General features: G+C 40.5%; 1 protein-coding gene across 1 annotated transcript in view; it reads right to left on the bottom strand.

Annotated features, from left to right (window-relative positions):
* CNTNAP5 (contactin associated protein family member 5) overlaps positions 1 to 23950 on the bottom strand; it is a 298702-nt gene that overhangs the window by 119640 nt on the left and 155112 nt on the right. Inside the window, exons 8-11 of the mRNA XM_063341381.1 lie at positions 22392 to 22656; positions 19823 to 19972; positions 18530 to 18701; positions 385 to 491 (exon numbers count right to left, since the gene is read on the bottom strand). Of these exons, the coding sequence (XP_063197451.1) occupies positions 385 to 491; positions 18530 to 18701; positions 19823 to 19972; positions 22392 to 22656 (694 nt within the window). The remainder of the gene's footprint in view (positions 1 to 384; positions 492 to 18529; positions 18702 to 19822; positions 19973 to 22391; positions 22657 to 23950) is intronic.

Below are 23950 nucleotides of genomic sequence, written 5' to 3'. Positions count from 1 at the left end.
TACAGCCCAAAACACAGATTAAAATCACCCAGCTCAGCCCAGCTAAATTAAACTAAATGTCTTATGACCCATGCGTCTATGATCTGTATGTAACATAAATGAATATAAGATTCTCCAAATCAATGTATAATGTGAGAAAACAAATGTGGAAAATTAGTTAAAATAATCCAGTTTTGTTTCCTCCAAAATATTTGCCAAGAAACATGCATACTTGCAAATCGATTCCTGTGGCATTCCCAGTCCAATTCTTGACTGGTTCAAACCATGTCAGAACATGCTGGATCCTACCACATGGTATGACCTCTCACAAAGCTCCTCTCTGGTTTATGTGCACCTCAACACACCAGCTGTAATAGAAAATACTGTACATGTGGATTTACTTACAGTTATGGCAGGTAGCTCCCATGTAGCCTGTATCATTACAATCGCAGTAAAAGGTGGTCCAGGACTGAGAGCATTTTCCTCCGTGTTCACAGTAGTTGGGTAAACATCTAATTGGAGACAGTTTTAGAAAAAATGCAGTTAATTATAAACGTTTTGGTAAAAATAGTGTGCTGGAAAAAAAAATTACAAAACTGTCTCACTTCCTCATTCAGGCAAGAGTTTCCTTGGACTGAATCGCTGTATAGAACCCGAAATAATTACTTATTCCTTTGACCTGTGATTCACTTCAAATACAAGCACGGAAGACAACAACATTTAATGTATCCAGCAAGTACGTAAGGACCACTCAATAAAAACATTCCACTTGTCCTCCGCCTGTTAGCAATTAAAGTGTCACAAACTTTCCAAGCACAGAGAAGGATGAGTAACAGGCGAAAATGCAACTGAAATATTGTTTCAAAGGAGAATCCCCTGTTCTCTGATTAAACCAGCATCCTTGTTATCAAAATTAGGCTGAGTTACATTTGTGGTAATACAAACAGCATGAAAATCTCAGAAGCGAGGGGGAAAATATGCTTCAATTATGAGTTTTGTACTCTCTCTTCTTTCTCTCATTTTGGCTGGTATGCCTCTAAAGTGTTATTGTGAAGCAAATTATTAAAAGAAGAAAGAGGCACACCAGCATGCAGCTTGGTAAGTGAACAGAAACAAAAGCTGTGGGAGATAAATTCAGTCTCCAGGACAAGAAGCGAACGCTGATCTGAACTACACGGGTGTAAACGCAGGCAGTGCAATGGAGTTACACCAGCCTAAATGGACACAGAGCTTGTTCCGTTGTTTGCCTTTTCTTCCTTCCCCTGCCCCCCGCTTACCGTATATTAGATAATGTCTTTTACACTGTGTGTTTGACTTTTGAAAAATGAGTAACTTGTTTAAACCACTGATTCAATTGTGAAGGCTGGGTGGATAGAAAACAGGCAATCAATGTATCTCCCGCACACCAGCACTCCGTTTGGATCTGCTTTGCTGTAAATCGAGCTTCAAAACCCTTTTTATGGCCCAGATCTTTCAGTGGTGTTAGTGGTGAAGTCACTGTTGCTTCCTAGATTTGTACTAGCTGAAGAAATGATCTTATTGTAGCTCATCTTATCCTTCAGAAATGTTTCTGCATTTAAGTGTGCACATTGCCTTTAACTGTGGCTGTCAGCCTTTTTCTTCTAGAATCCGTACAACAAAAACGCATTTCAGGCGTACAAGCAGAAAACCTGTATGTCACAACGGCCATTGTCTTCACCAACCTCCTGAGCCCCAGCAGCCAAGCGTTCATTTTGAGTCCGAGGCTGTTTAGAGATCCCAAACATTTGACAACCCAAAGAAAGCTGCCTACGTGCATAGAGGCCTCTCAGACTAACCTCTCACCCTCAACGTGCTGTATGCAAGTACATGCATCCATACAGAAATACTTGTCTTTACAAGCGTGAGTCTGAGATTTGTTCTAGAACTTAGGTTTGCTTGATCGCTATTTATACCATTGTACATAAAATTATAAAGATCATATAAAAATTAATAGGAAAGATTAATTATTTTTTATTAACGCTTACTCAGTTCTTATAGCCAAAATTTATTATTCAAATATTAGAGACATAAGGAATTCAAGAAGAAAGTATGTTATTTATAACCATCTGTAACATCTGTTAAACCAATTATAAGATATATTAGTCTTACAAAAATCTTTGTTACAGCTTCTATTAATCATTGGCCTCCAACACAAACTGAGGGAAGAGAATGGGAAACGTATGCCTGGTTTTCCAGCTCACCAGGGAGCTTTTTTCAGTGCTGTGGAAAGCACCTTATTTCTAAAACGAGAAACAAAAAGAGAAGGCCAAAATTGTTGGGTTTGTCCCACCCTTACAGGGCAGGAAGTCTGAGAAGGGATGAGATTCTGGCTTTTAATGGTATGCTGGGAAATCATCTAACAGAGGCTAAGTCCCTGCTGGTACAGGGACAGCCCAGCCCACCCTCTGCCATTACACCTATTTCTGGCAATGGTGAAGGGGGGTATAGAGGGTTTGGGTTGATGCTGAAGAAAGCAAGAGCAGCCTATGGGATGGAACAAATGAAAATAGCTGGTGCGGGATCTGCACCCAGCTACGCTCTGCGGGACCGTGCCAGCTCCCTCCAACCAGCAACTCCCCAAAAGCTTGGTCCCAGAGGCTGCCGGAGAAGCCCAGTGGTTCAACAGCTCTACGGTGATACATACAAATTTTGCCTGTAAAAGCAGATTTGCTCATATTTGTGCTCTGGCCGTGCCTGCCCTTGCCCTCAGCATATTGCCTTTACTTCTACCTGCCATTTGGTGATAAACATTCATTTATGTCCCTTGTACAACAGCAGTAGCTATATGCACATGACAGGGGTGCTGGAGACAAGAAACATCTGATGTTAATAAAGCTCTTTGGAGAGGTAAAAAGAACAATACTGTGTTATTATCATAGTTTACATCATCAGTGTAATGGAGAAATACACTTTTTGCCTATTTTAAGCTACCTTTTATTAATTAACCCAATGCAGCAGAGCTCATTACTAGTCATTTGTGGTTCGCCAAAGGCCCATAGAAGAGGCTTAGCCAAATTTATTCCCTTAAAAGAGTTTCCTTTTAAAGGCTTTACAAAGTTGAAGGTCACTTCTCATTTCTACTTGTCTTACAAACGCAGACACTTTTTCTTCCCCCAACAATGCACAAAACGTAAGTCGAACTATCCATGTAAGCTTTTAATGATATTCATAAATTCAGAATTAAACCTTTTTTATTCCTTAGTCTATTTGCTTTAATTAGCACCAACTGCATTGATCTTGTTTTTGGTGAGATAACTAACCCTTCTAAGAGCTTATGAAACAAATTTCTTTGCAACTCTAATAATTACCATAATCCCATTCTAGCTGAGCAGTTGTGTCTTCATTAGAAGCAAAATTTATTCTAATTGTCAGAGAACTCAAAATTAAGAAACAGTTATGATTAAAATTAATCAAGGCATGGATAAATCACAGGTTGTTCCACTTGCTAATTGTCCTAGATACTCATGTTGAAGGATTTAAATACATATAATTTAAAATATAAATTAATATTTGCATTCTAGTAGAATCGAGCTATTTTAGCAAAAAACAGAGTGGTATCGTGGAAGGTTTCATAGACAAAAATTTGCAGCAGGCAGCCCCTGACCTATTTGCAATTGAAACGAACAAACAGATCAACTAAATTTTTGCAAGTATCATAATTGGGACACCTTGAAATTTAATGATTTGCCTAAGACAGTTTGTGACAGATGAGGGGCTCTGATCTTCCGGATTCAAGATTAATTCATAGAATATATCATGGTAAATGAATCTTATGAAAAAATAAATGAAGCAAATAAAATTTTCCTTCCTTTGGCCAAGCCGGAAAACACACACCTTAGCCATCTAAGTGAGCAATGTGCAGAGCCTGCACAAAAGCATTCACTGCCCTTAGATGAAACATTCACCTCTAAAACTGTATGTGTGCTTCCTTTGAATTCAAATGACAAACTGCATAGACATTAGAGGGCAAAATCTGGCCCTTTGATAGGAATGATGACGAAATAACAATGACAAAATTACTTGAGTGGGAAGGCTGAAGGAGTTCTACACATTTGATGTTACACTTGACTGGAAATAAACCCGGTACTTTCAATAAGCACCTCTCAGATTTTGTTATAGTCAGCACAACACATCCTGCCTGCACCACTCTCTATTTTTCCTAAATAGAGAGGGGAAAAAAGAGAACTATCAGAGAGAGAAAGAAAAAAGGAGCACACGCTCTCAATATTAACACTGACGATATGCATCATTTTGAGAAAACCACTAAGTCCCTAAAACTCAACAACGTAATAACATGAAAACACATGAAAGTTAAAAGTTTTTCTATCAAGAAAGCATTGGCCTAAATATTATCTCAAATTAATTTTATTTCAGCCTGCTTTCCTATTTAAGGGCTGCAGCTATTTAATGGATAATTAACAAAGTATAGCATTAACACGTATGACTTCATACAGTAGGCATGAATGCACGATGAAACTCATGCTGTTACTGTAGCAGCCTGTGCTTTGCTTCAGTAAAACGGTGTCTCTCCACTAAACTGAATAGTCTGAGGGCAGTTGCAGGACCATGGATTTTCACCCTGCTCTACAGAGCCATAAATCTGAAATTCCTTGCCAAAGGGTATTTTGGATACAAGAGATGGGTTCAAGGCGAGACCAGAGAAGCGTTTGGAAGAGAAACCTACCAACGCTACTACACGAAGTGTAACCGCTTCAAGGGTCTACACCAAGACGAAAACAAATGAATATCAGGGATCATTACCAAAAAAAAGTACCATGTGAGCACATTCCATTCTTACTTTCCTCTGGATGTCCATTTGTGGCAAAATAGCGGGCTAAGTCTCCTTAACTAAAGGGAGAAAAGAGAACTACCAGAACCAGAGAGAGGAAAGGAGAAAAAGTGAGTAAAAACAATATTAAGACTCCCCACTTGAATCACGGTGTCTTTATTTTCTCTTGGTTTCAGGTATTGTTTACTAATAAAGGCTACAGAAGCCTTAACACTCTCCAGATTTTTGGTTTTCCTCAGCACACATTCCCTCCTCATGACCACACCTCCCAACTTCTCTCTCTTCTTGCAACTTCGGAAAACTAATCAACAACTTTTAAAAAAAGTGTTGTGCCGTACTTATTCTTGCTTAAGCCACTTACATTTTCTTCCCTTGGTTTATCATGGTATGAGAAATCATGGAACACAAAAAGAACAAGAGTAAAGCGAACAAAGACAATTTTTATTTTACATCCTGGAAGTCATTTACTCTATGACACTGAATAGATAAAAAAAAGAAAAAAAAAATCGGTCATTTTAATAAATTACCACAAAGGTAGGTTTTTCTTTTTTCTGCGATTTGCAAAACTTGATAATTAAACTTTTAAAATGTACTGTTATTTCCATTATTAGACACCTTACTTCCATACCACTGTGAGACCAACATTTAGAAAATCTGAACATTGATACCAATTGCCCTCAGGCATGTGGCTGGGACAGAACTGTGGGAGGAGGTTTGTGCTGGGATCGGCACGAGTGAAGAAAGAGTCTGTTACCTATGACTTAGATAAAAGGCGTTTTTTTTAAGGTTTGATTGCTTTGTTGTTAGAACACCTACATTTTTAATAGAGGTAAATGTGCTGACAGTTTGGCTTGGCATCAGCAGAAAGGATTTTATACAAATAAATTTGAAAATGAAAAAAGGGAAACAAATAAACCATCCTGTACAGACAGCTGTTCCATTTAGAATTCATCATTTTACAAAGCAAAAGCAGAAAAGCCATCTGCAAAAATCAAACAAACAAGGGCAGGATATTATATCCTACATGCATCCCTGCAGTTGGCCTCTAATTTACCCCCAAGATGGGGTTGCACATCCCATGAATTTTGACTCTAAAGGAATAGTAATGGGAGTGAACTCTATTCAGGTCTCCCTAGAAACTCAATTCCACACTCAAGTTGGATTCCAAAAACCACTTAAGTAGACCCCTACTAACCTTCAAACTGCCGTCTTTCTCCACAGGGGTCTCATTCAGGGCAAATAGCACTAGTAGGACGTCCCTCCACTCTCTATCAAAGACAGAAGCTAACTATCTCCAACTCCATCTTTTTTGCAGATATAGGAAGCGGTTCACTCATCCTGAACCAGTTCTGTAGTTCCCCCTTACAGCTTTTACTAGACATGTTTTAAAGGACCAGATCAGTACTGCTCTTCGTTATTCTGCAGTGACATCAGACAAATAAGATTTGAATTAAGCACCATTTTCATGCTTCACGTGAAAAAAAACCCCAACAAATAAACAAACTTATCTGGAAAAGAACAAGACAAAATTAAAACACGACCTGTCTCCCAATTCAGATGTGGTGATGTGAGTGTAGCAGATCAGTCTGAAGAACCTGTCTTTATTTTGCTGTGAAACACAGTATTTCTACAGACCAGTGAACCCTTCATGGGCCTGGATCGCTGCTTTCTGTGGCTGGTCTTGCATGTATGAAACAAAGTCAGGGAAAATAGAAAGCCTTAAAATTAAGGCAGGGCAGGCAAAACCAACTCATGGCATTGCCCAAATAATCTGAGCATCCCCTTGCATTCACGTTAAAGAAACACAAAGGACAGAAAACTCCCCCCTCTTCAGATGCAGCATCTTCCACCGTGACTGCCTGTTTTTACAGAGATTTTGCTTTGTACAAACATATTCTTGTTTTATAATTACCACAGACTGAGCTCATCTGACGGTGCAAAGCTCATATATCAGTCCAAGTGTAGGGAATTCTTCTACATGGTTTTATTACACTTCATTGTCAGTCAGCCCTTAAGCTATCAGAGAGAGAAGCTCTGTCATTACCTGCATTATCCAGCTAAGTTCAAACATTAGAACAGATATGAGAAGATAGGGGGGTGGTCTTCAGAACGGCAGGGATTTTAATTCTGACACCCAGGTTTTGGGTGTTTGTTTGTGGGTTTGGTTTTTTTAAAACTTGGTCAGTTTCTCTGCATCCTGCCCTTCCACCCTAAAACTTGGGTGGTTTTGAGGGGTTTTTCCAAAACTCACACTCCAAAATGAGCTACCTGCAATGGTTTAAATTACATTAATTAGCATGCCTAATTTGTGATGTAGGTGCATGATTTTGGGAAGGACCCAAGGGGTTCTTCAACTGTCACAGAACATCATGTATTCCTCTATTTCTAATACTATTTTTTCCGCTGTATATATTCCACCACTGTATCTTTACACAGGATTAAGTCATTAAAATACTTTTTTCACCTTTTCCTTCCCCACCACGTAACATAGTTTGGATTTAAGATATTTTCCGCCTTCTATTTCCACATCATTATTTCCCGCGTTTTGCTTTGTTGTTAGTACAGAGAAAGAGGAAAAAGATAAATTCTGTTAAGGACAACTTGATGAAAAAGAAAGGCATCTCTAACAATATTGTGGGTTTCGCTGCACAAGCACAAAACAAATTGTCAGTGTTTTACAAAGTACCAACGCAAGCATAAGAAAGAAAAACTTTTTGAAAACCCGTCCACAATTTTCGTAATTAACACAGAAACTGAAAGGAGACACGAAGCCGCAGTGTGCCCTGTGCTATTGGTAAACACGTTCCCTGGAGCCTACATTTGAAACAGGCATAAAAAAGGTGAGGGGGAAATAGTCACTCACAGGACCGACGTGATCTTTTGAAGGTGACTCAAAAGATCAAAGGAACTACAACCTGGATTATCAGATCCTCACAACCAGCCAGGACAGCCCCTCCTGTATGTAGCATTTAATGGAGCAATTTTAGCAAAGGATCCAGGTGTTCTAGTATCTGAAGGTAAATGTTTTGTTTTGGCTTATGATGGAGATATAGGCAGGCAATATTCAAATCTAGTTTGGGATTTACCCCAAATCAGAAATGTTTTAAAAGAGAGTAGATGACATGCCTTCTCACGTCTTCAACTGGTACCAGTTTTGATCACGACCCAAATTCAAGAAGCATGATCTAAAAATGTCCAGCCCATTGCTATAAAACCAAGAATGGAAAACTTAAGAGGACTTTTCACACTAAGAAAATAATGTGGAATATAAAATAATTGTCATTTCTGCAGAACAGATATTATATACTGAAAACAGCAATACCAGAGAGAACGAAAAGAATGGATTCCAAATTGTCTGGTTTGGTTGTTGGGGTTTTTTGCAGTTTGTTTTAATTCTGTCTGCAATGCACTGCAGGTATTTACGTGGGGTTGAATGCAATATTAAGTGTTTGCTTTTTCAATCCCAGCCTGGGACTGTAATAAATAAAATTAAAACTCACTGGGCATAATTAGGCAGGATGTTTTCTCGTTTGCATGGCCAACTTTGGGGGGGGGGGTAGAAAAAAATCATCTAAAGTTTGGCTTCTGCTGCAGGGCATACATTAGATCTTACAGGAGATTTGGGAAATGCAAAAAGAGACTGTGCTTTCATCGGATTTATCCTAACACTCTTCACCTGCAATAGTAATTAATTTCCCAAAGGCCCATTTTGACAGTACAACACATGAAGCAATGTTAAGTTCAGTACTAAAAGAAAAGGAGGAAAAAGTCAAAAATTATTATTATTTCTTACAAGTAAAAATGGATAGTAAAATCTAATGGAATCTACAAGGGAAGTAGGTATAAAGCAGGATTTAAAAGGTCAGCTCTATTTAGTAAGAAAAAAAGAACACTTTAAGCTAATTTATTTAGAAAATGTTATCAAGAATTTTCACAGATAAAACATGGGTAGGGATAAAAGGATTGGAACTAAGGATGCTATTTGTGCTCGGTAACTCAAGTAGTACAGGGAAGCAAACTCATGAATCAACTCAGTATGCTTCCCCCTAATGAGGTAAGCTGTTAACGCCAACCCCATCGCAGTGATTACTATGTATACCACATGCTGCTCCCTCCATTTGTATTTGCTAGGAGAATTGGAATATGCAGATGAATCTTGGTTTAATAAGGACAGCGATACCAGTGTCTGCTTGTGTCTGCCCGCTGATGCTACAGAGATGAAACACTGCCAGGATTCGTGAGAAAATACCTGAGGTCAGGTTTGCATTCCTCATTGCAGATCTCTGGAATTCACCGGATGTCCTGCCAGATGCATCATCCATTCATCTGCCAAGGTGGATTCAACTTGAATCTTTTTTTTTTTTTTTTTCCCCAGGTCACTTAAGGGAACTGAAGTTCCCAGTGTTGTCCTTGACAAGCACTGTCAGTATTTGCTATAGCGAGGGCAGGGTGCCAGCCAAGTAAAAATAGGACAACCCAGTCAAAGCTTCATCAGCGCAAAATCGACACGAGCTGCAACAATCAGATTGAAGTACCCTAGCAGTTGTAGACAGGGAGAGCAACGCATGTATTTATCTACACATTCCTGCGAATCCGAGCCTAAAGGAAAGCAGGCTCTGACTACCCTCACAGTTCTTTTATGAATAATGACAGGTTCAACACATAAATGGCCTTCTTAATCCCAAGACTACCTAGTCTCATATACGCAAACACAAATGGTGTACAAAACTTATGGCAATATAACAATGGGTGTACAACACCGTGCTTCTGCATTTCCCTTAGCCCTATCTCTGTCTAGGGAAACTTTGCTACCAAAAAGTCAATAATTTCAAGCTATTTCAGCCCTGGCAGGAATAGCGGAATCTCATGAAATTTCAGGCTCCTTAACAGAGTTTTCTCTGTCACTTTTCTACTTAAATACCACATCCTTTGTGATGAAGGTTGAGGAGTTCAAAAGCATTAATGTACCAAATGTCATCGTTAAGGTGTGTCTCAAGAGAATGTGACACATCTAAGGATGTGCCTCAAAAGCCTGGCGGAACCAACCATTTGTCTAGCACCATCTTGAGGGGCAAAGGAGACTATTTCCATGAGAGATGTCAAGTCAGCGGAACATGAGGACACTTTTCCCCTTAAGGCAGCTGTTTGGCATAAGCTATCCCAACTGCAATGCCTCCTGAACACTTCTCTTTATAGAGTTTGGAGGAACTGGTAGGGGAAACCACACCAGATCTTACCTCTTTGTGTGCACACAGAGTGCAAGAACTCCTGGAAATGGAATTTTCTTCTCTGTGACTAACTCTGCAGAGCAGTTTGTTCCACCGCATGAAAGAAGTGGATGAGATTAATCAACCCATGCCTTCAGGCTGTAGGCAACACCGCAGCCCTTGCTGCTGTATTCCAAGGGATCCATCTGCTGTAAGAGCAGACAGCCTTGCTCAGCCCAAAGGGAGCATCTGTGCCGTATGATGAAGGGCTGGAAATCCACAGCGTTTCTGGACTGAGGTTTAATGATTTTCTGGCACATTTTCCTAATATCCATGGCAACTCTTGAGCTGCAATATCTCTTGAGACCACATTCCTGCATCTATTCTCTGAACAGGATGCCAACCACAGCAAACAACCAACTCAGCTTCAGGACTGAAGCTAGTATTTCTAGACCCAAAATCTGGCATTCTAGCCCATTGATGATTGGGAAATCCCAGAGCTTCTCGACAGTGAGGCCAAATTCTCAGCATCTGTATATTTGTTTTCCTACCCATTTCATTTATTTTTAAATGAGAGGCTGCCTGAATTTCCCACAGGCTATGCCTTCCATTGTTTGCCCACACACAGACAAACCCACACCCCTGCTATTCCACTGCCGCAGAGGAAGAGAAAACACAGTGCAGAAAGTATTAGTACTTAGCAAAAATCACAGTAAGATTCCAATGTATTTTGAGATTAGCCCAGCTATGACGAAATACATTTTGGTTTTGAATAACGGAGGTACAAAGAGCGGCCCACAATGAAAAGGAGGCTTTTAAAACGGTAACGAACTTGGGCTTCCTAATCCTAAAGTTATCACCTCACTCCAGATTTCGCTTCAGATCAACAGTGCCTCTCCTCCCATTTCCTTACTCTGACAGTGTCACGGCAAAGATGCTGATGAAATAAGTTTAAGAGCATCCCACCGAACACTTTGCCAGCTTCCAACAATCTGTCGCTTATGGATTCATGTACGTCTTACTGTCTTTTTCCTTTATATTTGACCTCTACAGCAACTAACAACATCCAATTTTATGCTGTGTAAGATTTGAATTTGTGAGAAACAGCAAATTGTTGTTTATTATTCACCTCCTTCATGCTGCTCCTCATTGTACAGCCCTGCCTAGCTCTCTCTTCTCCAAGCTGAAGAGTCGTAACCTATTTAATCTCTCCTTCTAGAGAACAGTTTGTGGCATGCAAAAGAACAGAGTGTCAGTTTTAGAAACAGCCGTGAGGCCTAAATGACAGACTCTTAAAGTCAGAGCTGCACACAGCACCACCTCTGAGCGGCCCAGAGAGGACGTACTTCTTGGAAAGGGCTGGTCAGGTCAAGGTTGAGGTCAGTGAATACATCCGACTGGATTTGCGTTTCACATTTTAGCAATTGAAATAGAGGTTGCGAAGGGATCAACACACAGTTACTAGCTTCATTTACTAAGGGGAAGACGTTTCCATAGTTATCCAGTGCCCCGGTCCCCGCCTCCTCCTAACAGCTTACAAACTTCTCACCCGCATTGTGACCACATCTGAAAGAGGGACAGACGCCTCAACTCCAAGAAGTCACGGGAACTTATGAAAATAGAGAGCCAAGTAGAAGGGAATCAAGTTACTGTTCATCAAAGAAAAATACACAGCCTGAGCTGAACCATCACTCTAGACATCATGGAACCTGCAAAGAAGAAAATCTCAAGAAAAAACAGGGCAATAAATTCTGCAATCACAGGGCTTCATCCTGCGGTTGTAAAAATTAACCATGCATTTTTAGAAGCAAAAAGCAAATCGGGGAAGTGACAAATGAGTAAAAAGTGTTGCTCCTTCTCCCCCATTTCCTTACACTCCAAACTTAACATTCACACGCTGGGTTAAAAAAAAAGCCACCAAACCGTACCTACGGACTACACGGTCCTTACTCCCTGCCACAGCACTGCTGTAGATTGTCTGAGATACATCTACCAAATGCGCCTTCTCACAGGCGTGAGAAATCCTGAGCTGAATTCCTGAAACATATTTCCCACTTTTTTGGGGGTTTTGTTTTTTTCTTAAGCAGTGTTATTGTTGTGGACATTTCAGAAACCCTAGAGCAAGAACAAGACACAGCTGTTACAGCCGGAGGAGAAGCCTGAGCAAATGCAACAGAATTGCAGAGAGCTGGAGGGAACTCCGAAGATCACTTAGTCCGTGCTCACACCCCAAGGCAGGATCAACCATACCTGTGTTTGCTATTTCTCACAGACTCATCTAACCTCTTCCGAAAGCCTTCCAGTGGCAGAGACTTCACAGTTTCCTCAGGCAGGCTGCTCTCCTATACATCCTGGTCAGAAAATATGATTATTCCCTTTTGCACTACAGCAGCCTTTTAGCACCTGAAGACATTAAGCTGCCTCCCCTCAGCAATCTCTTCTGATTAAAGAACCAGAATGTAATCAGTCTTTCTTTGCAGGGGATGTTTTCTAGACCTATTTTATGTCTTTGCATATAGACAGGGCCATTCAAGAAACAGTTTGGGCCTGAATACGTATATAGAGAATAGAAATCTAGAAGCCTGACCGCTAATGAACCTAGGACAGCTAAACACCAAGTGGCAACCCTGGCTAGTGTTTACTTCACGTTTGCCCACCTGTTTTGCTCAGTTTTGTATTTCAAGATTTGTAGAGTTGCAAGTTACCCCAAATTTCAAAACAAAGGCTGTAGATACTAAGAGCTTGGTATTTTGGTATCAACGCTATGGCTCAGGGGTCCTGCTTAGATCAGGGGAATGGCAGCAAGCATGTTTTCCTTCTAAGCCAACAAGAGAAAATATTGCACGAAGAAAAAGCAACTGATCTGAGTTTGTGGCCCATCACAGCACTGAATAAACCTCAGGTTAGAGAAACAGTATTAGCACTAGAGAAACCAATACTTTTGTTACTGCTATCCTGAAGGAACAGGTTAGGTTTTGTTAGTTTGAGAAGGCAGAAGAAGACTCAACCCTCCGCATGTGCTAAGCCACGGAAGGGAAGCACAGGCACCTCTAGGGACAGCAGCCTTGTGACTTTCATCAGCGCTAAAAAGACTGAAAGAAGAGCTCTGCGCCAGCCACACTGTGGCCGCTGCGCTAGATGCAGATGTGATTTCTTACCCTGCTGAGTGGGAAGTTTCTGTAACCGCATCCCTAACCCATTTCCAGAAGGCTGTTTGACAGGGTCAAGAAGTCTTTACAAACACTGTAAAGGAGGGAAATGCATAAGTGAAGACACCATTAGGAAAAAGACATCCTGTTGTATTTTTGTGTTGGTTTTTTTTTTCCTTTTTTTTTTTTCTTCTCTAAACCAGAAGCACTTAGGAAAGTCTTTCCAGCTTCTATCTGTAAAGCCCCTAACACACTACCTGCAGGTGAAGGACAGGGATCCTGGCCGTACACTTAAAGCTAGAGACTTAGTGGAGCTCAAGAGAAGGGAGTGAATTGCTTCCGACTTACAGCATCTGTAAGAAGCAAATCAATTTTTTATGCTGCTTGCCACCTCCTCATCCCTTGACACTGATGCCCTCCCTACAGATTAAGGGCCAAAGACAGAAAGTGTTATTCTTTTCTCATTAGACTTTCTCACTGCTCAGGCTTTCCCCTGGAAGCTTCTACGTTTAATGTGTCACCCGCAGAAGATGCCTCCCTTCCCAAAATACACTTACAGTGCAAAACACCAGGAGTGAAGGCTGTATGGTCCCTGTAGCCATGAACTTAATCTATATCACTCGGAACTGAAAATAAATTCAAAGGGAGTCTGCGTTTATTTGTTTGGGCCTATGCCAGATGGCTTTTTGTCAGAGATGGTCAATGTAGTACATGTACAGCTGCAAGAGACTGCATAGATACTCAGATATCTCCTTCCCTCCCCAACAAAAAGTCTCTGAATCCAAGCACTTCACAGCACCTTCACTTCCAGACATCTCTGCCTTGTTACCCTCTGCTCTGTACCATGCCATAGAGGGAAAATGCCAGCATGCTGTACGAAACTGTATTTTCTGATTTATTAATTCAGTGTAAAGCAAACAACTCCTGATGTGCACCTGCACTCCTAACGAGGCAGAAATTCTGAAAAGGCAACAAGAATGAAGGATAAAATGAAATCTATTTCCTTTTAAACATGGAGCAGACCTCTACAGCTTAGGAGGATATTTTATCATTTTTTCTTTACCTCTCATTGGAATAGGGATAAGTGCATTGCAGGCAGCTATGACCTCTGACACTTCATAACCGGAGCGGTGTAAGCACCACACTTTGCAACACCCTCAGAAAAGACTGCGCAATCTGCATATTTGGATAACCACAGCAAACATACGTACTACGAACAAAAGAAAAAAAAAGACAAGTTAGCCGGATTAACAGTAGGCAGGCGGTAGGGATAATGCCAAGAGTCCTACACACACATTACTACAAGAAAAATTGCTTCCTCCTACAGATTCTACTTTCCTGTTCCACAAGGCATTGGGAACAATTTGCAGGAACAGCTTTGTCTTGAAGGAGGTGAAGAAGGTAATACCGTACTACTTTGCAAGGCTTGTGCAGCAGACTCAGCTCTGGTACAAATAAATTTGGGATGCCTCTCCTTGCCCAGGATGTGTCACCTAAGGACAACATGTAGGTACCATACGAGGGGATGGCAAATCAGAGATGACTTCATATGCAGCAGTAGGAACATTAGTGACGCTGGCAATGCAGCTGAGGGCAAGAAACAAGCAGTCTCTCAATAGGAGATGGTGCTAACTAGCCTTCTTCCATCATCGGAACAGTCCAGATTGCCATATTCAACCCCAGACCATACAATTTCTTAAAATCCTACTAAAAGCATGGAAGACAAGACTTTTCTGTGTGTTATCTGCTAATCCCAGCTCTCAGTGATCCATCCTGAACTTCCCTCCCAGCCAGGCAGCTACTGGGGATTCACAGGATCGCCCAGGCTGCAAGGAGCCTCTGGAGATCTCTAGCAAAAACTCCCTGCTCAAAGCAGGGTAAGCAACAGGGTCAAGTTTGCTTGTGTCTCCAAAAGCATCTTCACTTGGCACTGTCTCCCCAGCCACCAAACGGAAAGGCGGCAAAACTCTGTATATTTCTACGGACATCCCCATTTTTTTTGTGTGTTCTCTGATAGCTCTGCTAGTGACAAGGCAGGTATTTCTTGAAAGAGAGATGCTGAAGGATGGAAATAACAAATACAGGGAGACAGAAAGCATTCATGTCAAGTTCACTTAGGCACACATATAGTTAAAATACTAGCGATGAGAGACGATGAGACATTAAGGCTTAGTCCCTAAGACAGCTCCATTTAAATTAATGGAGGCTCATCACTTAATACAGGGAATCCCAGGGTGTGTGTGGGAGTGTGCATGTATAATATGCTTACACAACTAGATCCTCTCTCAAAAACATACTGCCGGCATCAGTAGTAGTCCCAGTTTATCATCTTTCAAAACAAAGTCATTAATTCTCTTTTTAAGAGCCAGCACAAGCTGCAGTGAGCTGTCTAACGCCTGCTTTCAGAGCCCGGTTCTGAATGAGCTTGGCCTACAAGCCTGTAACAAATAAACTGCTTTCTAAATAGAGGCATATTCCTCAAAAGAGAGTTTTTGCTTAGATAAAAGAGGGTTTTTGCTTAGATAACTAAGACAAATGTCCCATTTACATGTTAATTAAGCTACACAATGCCCACATGCGTTAAAATTACAAAAACACGTGCTTTACAGTGCACACAGCAATAAATCTTATAATTAAGAAAGGGGGGATCACATTTCTCAGAGAAGATGCTAAGTCCTTATACAGAGAGAAGGAGCAGCTGGATACTGCACGCCTGGAGCTAGACCCCAACTTTCCAGTAGCCCAGAGCTACTGCGATACAGAGCACTAGCTGAACTACGGTGACGAGCTGAATTACAGTGACTGGAAGTATCAGACATTTTGTGCAATGAACTACTTTGAACAAGATTTGAAAACATACTCAAGGGTACACCATGCAGACTAGACAGCAACACGGGCTTTAGATTTGAATTAAAATCTCCTATTTTCCCAAACTTCCCATCTATAATTTGCTGTAACCAATTATGCCATAATAAAGGCTTACAGAACCAAAAATTTTCAAAAATGGTTAGGAGGAACACACTCCACAAATGCTTTCTTGTTCGGTCTTTCCCCAGCTCATTCACTGGCTTAGGATCCCTTGTTTTGGCAAAATAACGCAAAGGAATTGCTTCTTGCCTGTATTTTCTTTGAATGTCATCCCTCTTTCCAACTGCTACGCTGCTACGACCACTCTTGATTTCAGTACTGCACCAGCAGTACGTCACCTGTGAATCTTCGAACAACTTTTGTAACTTCTTGGAATCTATTCTGTAAATTTAACCTCTTTCGAAATTGTGTTCCAAATGTGTAAAACGTGTAATATGATTTGGACCCAAAAAAAAACCCAAAAAGAAATCCTTTCTTCTTCCCTGCAAAACAGCTTTAGCGTGAAACAGCTTTAGTTATTGGAGTTGCCAGACAGGGAGAGCGCGCTGGGTGTTTCACTGAACGAGAAAGCTGCAATCCCCATGGCTCTAGCAAGGCTCACGCCCTTCTATGACGAAGGGAATTTCTGAACTTCAGTCCAACACTTTCCCACACCGCAGGCTTCTCTCTTCCCCTTCAGGGCACCACACACCAAATCCAGCCATAAAGGAATCACTTTCGCCAACTGTAAATCAAATCCTTTTTTCCCTTTTTTTAGTCTACGTTGGTTTTGTAATCATATCTTCTATATGATCTAGGTAGATCATATCTACTGTATGGTCATAACTACTATAGATCTTATCTACTATAGGTCTACCTAGATCATATAGTACAGACACATAAATTTAAGGCTGTCCAGAGAACCGCATTGGAAGAGAGTGCTTTAATCTTCACTAGATCACATATAACTTTTGTTTACGTATGTGATATATTCGAGGCAATGATTATGCAAAGCAACACCATTCTTACTATGTTTGGATCCTTGCCCCAAATAACTGTATGGTATGATCACAGACTAACGCTTGTCATCCTGGGGATACTGAAGATGAGGGAGACACTTGCAGTAGGTACTACAGATTTACGTTGTAGCCTGGGCTTGGTGACAATGAAGGCACTGGAGATGTACCACAGCACCTCTGCATCATAACAGAAGAGTTCTTTTCTGTTTCAGTATACAAATACACAAGCTGCCTTTGAATGGTCCGCTTGATCTTAAAGAATCTGTTTTTCCAAGAAAACAGCAAAATACATTCTTTCTCTTAATTCTCAGGAAAGTTTGCATTTTACTTCCTTCTGTTAAATCAGCTGCACCTTATCAACTCCGCCTACCATTTCAGGCACACCAAGTGTGAAATTCATATCCCCCTGAATTCAGTCATCGTTAAACAGCAGAGTCAGTATTTTATTCACAGAAGTTAACAAACATGAACATCAAAGATGAGCACGAAGCTCTCACACAATAGAGGTTTTGCCCACTTTTCAAAAGATTTCAGTTTCAGCAGGCTGATCCCTCCTATAGTAAGTGTTAATGGATATTGGCCTTCAGCTCCACCTCTCTAAGCAATATCTCTGAAAAAAATACGTTAAATGCTTAAACTTTCTAATGCATTTCGAAAATATCTTTACTATCCTTAACTACCTGAAGCACGTGAAATTTCCAGCAGTTCCATTTCCATTTTTCAGAACTTCGTTAGATTTTAAAAAAACCCAAACCCATTGCCTTATTCCACATACTAACTTCAAAATATACATTTGCAGAAATAATTAAGAAATATTTAGACACTAAAAATCTGTAGGAAGAAAAGGAGAAATTAGGAAATACTTAAAAACAAAACAAAACAAAACAAAACTCAAAAAAACCCCTGGTTGTTTATTTCCTCACTATTCTTTATGAGACAATTTGGATTTCCTGTCAGGTTTCAGCTTAGAAGGGATTCAGATCAGTATTTAAACTGAAATGTGTCTCTGGTAGATACAGACATTTCATCTTTATATTGTCCTACCGAATGGGCAGTATGTTGCATGAGGTGTACCATATCTTCATTATAAACGGGCTGTGCTGTAATGGCTAACAAGAAAAATTGTAAATGATCTACTTAAGCAAAGCCAGCTAGTATATTAAGGGGGTGACATGTTCTGATGAATCAAATAATTTTTCCTTCTCTTTCATTCCCCTCTAAAACTTCAAAGCAATCAAATGTTGTTTATGCATAAAATTTAATCCTTTCACCAATCTGTAGTTTGATTGAATTTGCATACTCTATTTCCTACAAGTCAATGTGAAGAGAGCCTCATGTAATTGAAACCATTTCCCCTCCAGTCCTCCTATCTTTGCTGTAATATTTTCTATTAGCAGCTCTATTATGCCTAATATCCGTAATGTTGGCAGATTAGAATTTTCACTTAATGCAACCTGTATTTATAAACCACTAGGATGAAAAAAAGAACAAATACAAGAAAGAGGAAACAATAATTACCTGTCTTTGATGCCACACAGATCAATGTGTAAATCACTAAAATTCCCCAGGGAGCCTTGCTGAACTAAAATGAGGTCCTTGGGCTGGTTATCAATAAAGATGAGCCTCATACAGCCTTGAAAAGCAGTAATGGGATTTAAACATTGGGAATCGGTGAAATTGTCAGGGCACCCTGTGGGTAAAAAGAGAAGAGGCAGAGAAGAATATTGGAATGTTCATCTATTTCTGCTGGGATTTCCTGATGCAAGAACTTGAAGGCTCATTATTCCAAGTGTTTTAATTCCTTGTGCTACGCAACCTTCTGTATTATAAGTCATTCAGTAAGAAAAAAAATATATTTTTTTTTAAGAGAAAAAAAAACGAAGAGAGAACAACCACTGGAAACATCAGACTATGTGATTTTCACATGTACTAAGCAAGATCAAAAAGTGGTTTCTTCCATTTTCTTAAACTCTGCAGTTGATAGCAACTGACTGCCATAAAAAAGCTGTGCAAATTGTAAAATCATTATGGGTTAAATTCTGCTGCTGAGGCAATCCACAGAGTAAAAGGATGAAATCCTGTGGACAGTAAGCAAGAAAACCATTTGTATCTGAGCTTCCTCAGTATCTGGCCAGCTCTCAGATCTAACGTCTCCTGCGCATCCTTAGTGCTGTATCCAGAGGGTTCATCAAGATCAGAGCCCCACTGCGTTAAGCACCACGCAGAAATATATTAGATAAAAAGACAGTTGATGACACTCCCTCTATCTAAATTAATGCTTCCGCTCCAAAAAGCAGAAGGTAGTATTTTTCAAGACTGTTCTTTCCATTTTCAAAATTAAGCTAAACCTACATTCATTTCCATGACAGCACAGTATCTACCTATCTTTGTAGATCTGACCCCATGTCAATTAAGCTCTGAAGTATAAAGTCACTGAGCCTGATCAGGACAGTGATATCTACAGGAATATTAATAATACTAGTTTTCAGGCCTTTTAACTAGAAAAAACACTTCTGGCTAATACAGCTATGTAGCTTTTGCATGTTTTGCCAGCTACATGTAGGTATACTCATTGGCTACCACTACCAGCAGTCCACTTTTAGGGCTGTGTTAGTAGTTCTGCTCGTTCTCTCTCTGTCAGGATTGACCAAGACCCTTCAATCTTCCCACAGTGCTGTATGCACTGCAACTCAATAGGGGGTATAAAATCAGTTTTTACAACATTTGCTCTTAGCTGTAGAGTACTCATTGGTGAGCACCCGAGGATCTTCATCACAAAAACCTGTCCTGCATCTGTCTGAAACAACCTACCTCCAAAATAGTAGCTGTTCCCAGAGTAGATCCTTGAGACAGTGGTTGCATGGCTAGCAGTGGCAGCATTGTTATCCAGTGTCAGGGTAATGCGATGTCTTCTGGCATTGATGTTAACAGAATGCCAAAGCCCATCGTGGAGACTGGTGCCTGGCAAAAAGCAAGTACAAAGGGTGAAAAAAGAGGTTCAGGAGGCAACTGTGTTCTTCAAATCTCCTTTTGCTCCCAACTTGTGACCACAAATGTGCAGCTGACTCTAAAATAGGGAGAACTGGCAGCTGAAAAGAACTCATTACCTCTGTAAAAAAAAACAACTGGTATAGAAGAAATGGCCCAAGAAAAAGAAAGCTTTTGAGAATATTTAGGTCATCTCACATTTTAATCTAACCTGCTTCTGGTACTGTAGGCACTCAGCAACTTTTCTGTTATCAATTATTACATTTTGTGGGTGTTTATGTCTTATTTTCAGCCTGTTGGAAAATGCTTATAGCTCACAGGAGCGCACAGAGTAGATCTCTGTTCAGCTTCTGGTAGTAAACACATGCCTGAGATTGCAGAGGATTAGATTCAGGGAGATGGTCATACCCTGTCTCAGGCTCCAATAAGAAACCTGAGAAATTCCAGTAGGTATCGGTAGGATTTGTGTTTCTCAAAACCCTTCAGCACTAAGTTGGCACACAGTCTTACTGATGGATGTACCAAAGCTTTTCTATATTGGATTTCAACATGGGTCTTGTGAGAGCTGGGATTGTTGCTCTGACCAGGAACCTATGAATGTACGTGAGATATTATGGTATGGGTTGCCTCTTTCTGTTGTAGACACTTGTGCCAAGTGGGAAATAACCTCTCTGTTTCCTTATTGTGAAAATCAGTGTTGCATCTCATGGATCTTGAAATAGCACCGCACAGCTATGAAGAAACTCCACATCCTCTATTCTGACAGCCACAAAAATCAGTGGGCAAGCTCCAGAGCTCACACACAGTGGTGCAGATCAAAAGTAACCTAATTACAGTTCGAAAAACGCTGCCGTCAGGCAGGAGTCACTGAGACCAGGCACAGACAACTAGTATTTACTCCCCTCCCTAACAGAATATTTTTTGTTAATGTAGCTTTCAGAAGAAACAAACAAGCACTTAGCGACACAAACAGGTGTGAGAACAGTTCAAAACAAAATAAAAAAAAGTGGGTGTAATACGTATGAAAAGCCATTTCATTATGAATTTGAAAATGAGACAATTTCCAGAGTAATGGCTGTTAACGTATGCACAATTTCCATAGAATAAGAGGCCGGTTTCCCAGCAAAAATGGATCATTTTTCACCGAGAACAAGTCCATTTAGAAGTGGAACGTTGTTAAAATTTGAAAAGATGTCAAAACAAAATAGGTCCCATTTGGGGCAAAAATAGGTCCATTCTTGAGCAAGCATGAGTTTATTTTGAGTACCTGACATCTGCAGAACATGGCACTTGCAATTTCTGCGTATTTTTCCATGTGTAAGTAGGTAGTTTAGCAATGTTTTGGATAGCACCAAAGGCTGGGCTCAGGTTCATGATTTCAGAACTACACAAAACTAAATACATCCACCCAAATATTGACATTGTCTCAGCTTTGTCAACAATTTAATTAGGACTGCAATATAGGCTGGAAATTCAGTTTTTAGCATTGAATTGCTGCAAGCTAAGGCTGCAGCAATCTACATGAATAAGGATAGATGTGGGGCCGCCTCATTTTCTATCGCAAAGGGGAATGAAACACGCATATGGAACAGCTCCACTTTGACAACTCTGTCAGATTTTATCTCTGCTTCTTTTAATAGACACATCTGCCCTCTTTTAGTCTGTACTGGGAATATTTTAATATTACATATTATTAAACAGCTGCTCTTTCAGAAAAATACTATATTATTATTAAGTTCCATCTGAGTTCCATCAGTCTATTACTCATCCACCTTTGGAAACTGGGTGTTCAACCATAGCAGCCAGGGAAGTGCAGAGGCCCTGGGCTAAGAACATTTCTGTTTGGGTTGCCAGCACGGCTTACACAGGTCTCACTGGGATGGCAGCTGGGCCACTCTCGTCCTGCCTCTGTTATACAGGCTGAAGTTGTATCCCTGTTGCCTCTGCATAGACGTTCTGGTAAGTGTTTACAATTTCACGGTCTTGAATCTACAGTCAGATCAAAAAAATCAGCTCTGAGGCTGCCTTAACTTCTGCTGGGGGAACAGTGCAGCGGCTGAGCTGGCTCCCAGCTGATTTCAGCACACTCTGAGGACGGGAAACAAGAAGGTCTTCATGTGACCGACTGAAGAAAATTTAGCGTGACTGTTTAAGAACACAGAGGCTGAGCTAATTGTCAGATACGCTGAGTATGGAGATCTCAGGATGCCAGCTTTCCATGCTTAGACCAACCTCAAGCTGCACAGCATGGTTCTACCACTGGAAAGCAAGAGGAAATTTGAAAAAAGAATGGAAGATTGGGTGCTTCCTTATTTCACCATCCTTTCATCCTGTGGCGTTGGACCTTTGTATTTTAAAGGGGGAGAGATGAGAGCAAACAAAACTAAAGTACCTTCACTGATTTCCACTGGGTTCTCCGTCTCTTTCTGAATAAGTAGTGTCAATCTCCCACTATGAAGATAAACCAAGAGAGATCCCGAATTTTCAGACAATTCAGTGAACAGAAGTAAGCCGTCTTTATTCCACGTTCGAAATTGGAAGCTGACTGACAAACCGTCAATTTGAGGAGTGCCGGGTAGTAGCAAGTAGCTTCGAGCGGCACTGACAAAGGTGATAGGAACAATTTGTGGTTCTGAGCAGGAAAAGGTGACGTTCCCCTGCAAATAATAAAAATCAAACATAATCAACATGACAACTTTTTTTTCTGGTCATTCCAAAACATTCATAGTTAAATAAGCTCATTGGATTTCTAATGGCCCTCAAAGCTGAAATCGGTATTGTTATTCAGATATAAATATTTGGAACTCATTAGGAAATGTATCTGTCCATTCCGGGAAAGCACAGCTGACTTCAATATTTTACTTTCACCCCAAAATGGAAGTGAGGTGGATCAAAAATCAAAACCTCAGTTCCTAGAAGGATCTAAACATGTCCAAATGTCCCATATCAAGACAATTCCTGTGTGCAGAAGGGCTCATTTGGTAGTCCAGACAGACCATCTCCCTGTGGCCACATCTGCTTTGTGTTTTCTAGCACCTCTCATGTCGAGGTCAAGTTTAGCTTTATGTCAATAAACTCAAACTTATTTGGGTCTCTGTTGACTTCAGGAACTGACACTGAAGCCCTAGCAAGTCCACTTGAACCTTCGCTGTGGGATGTGATCCAACTGTCCTGCATTGGCTCTGCACTTACGGGACTACAGGGGTGAGAACAAGGCAAGCTGCAAGTGAAAAAACAAAGCATCCTCCAACCAAACAAACTAGTTTTATTCTAAATCTAAGTCCAAATGCAGCCATTAATGACAGTACTTTTTTGCCCATTTACACCAACACTACATAACCTTAAAAGTAAAAACTGTCTCATCTACTTGAATCTACTACATGCAGCAAAACATGAGGCAAATTTCCTCAGTTTATTTCAAATATTCAATATAGAGCTTGCAGTGGCAGTACTGGTTATGTTTTCTTAGAGCGACACAGCCTTGTGCTACTCCAAATAATAAAAGTCCACTTAAGAATAACAACAACACAGATAATTAAAAATAATTATTCTGAAATTATTTCAAAAATTCGTAAGAAAATTCAAAGAAGATGTCACTTGAATACAGTCCTTATAGTGGGATGAAACAACAGTGAGATTTCCTGGCCAGTTCTAGGTCTCATAGTTTCCAGGGGGCATTCTGAGGAATTATTAAAACGTTACATACACCGCAAGCATGGTGAAATCCAACACCATTTCAGTGCCAAACTTAGTTGATCACCTCAGTCATCCAGCCCTGAAATCAATGGTGCTATTTGCCCAGAAGAGCAGCACATTTACTCAAAGCAGTCAGCAGAATGTGTACCAGCATGTATCACTGTAGTTTGTAGACGAAGCAACCCCATCGTTTTGTTCAGTCATTGTAGATTACCCAACCAGGTCGTTCAAGCCATGCAATAAAACCTTAACAAC

This window comes from Chroicocephalus ridibundus, chromosome 7, assembly GCF_963924245.1.
Source record: "Chroicocephalus ridibundus chromosome 7, bChrRid1.1, whole genome shotgun sequence".
In the NCBI taxonomy this organism is placed as follows: domain Eukaryota; kingdom Metazoa; phylum Chordata; class Aves; order Charadriiformes; family Laridae; genus Chroicocephalus; species Chroicocephalus ridibundus.
The sequence above is the reverse complement of the archived record's forward strand: the minus strand, read 5'-3'. Positions and strand labels throughout refer to the sequence as shown.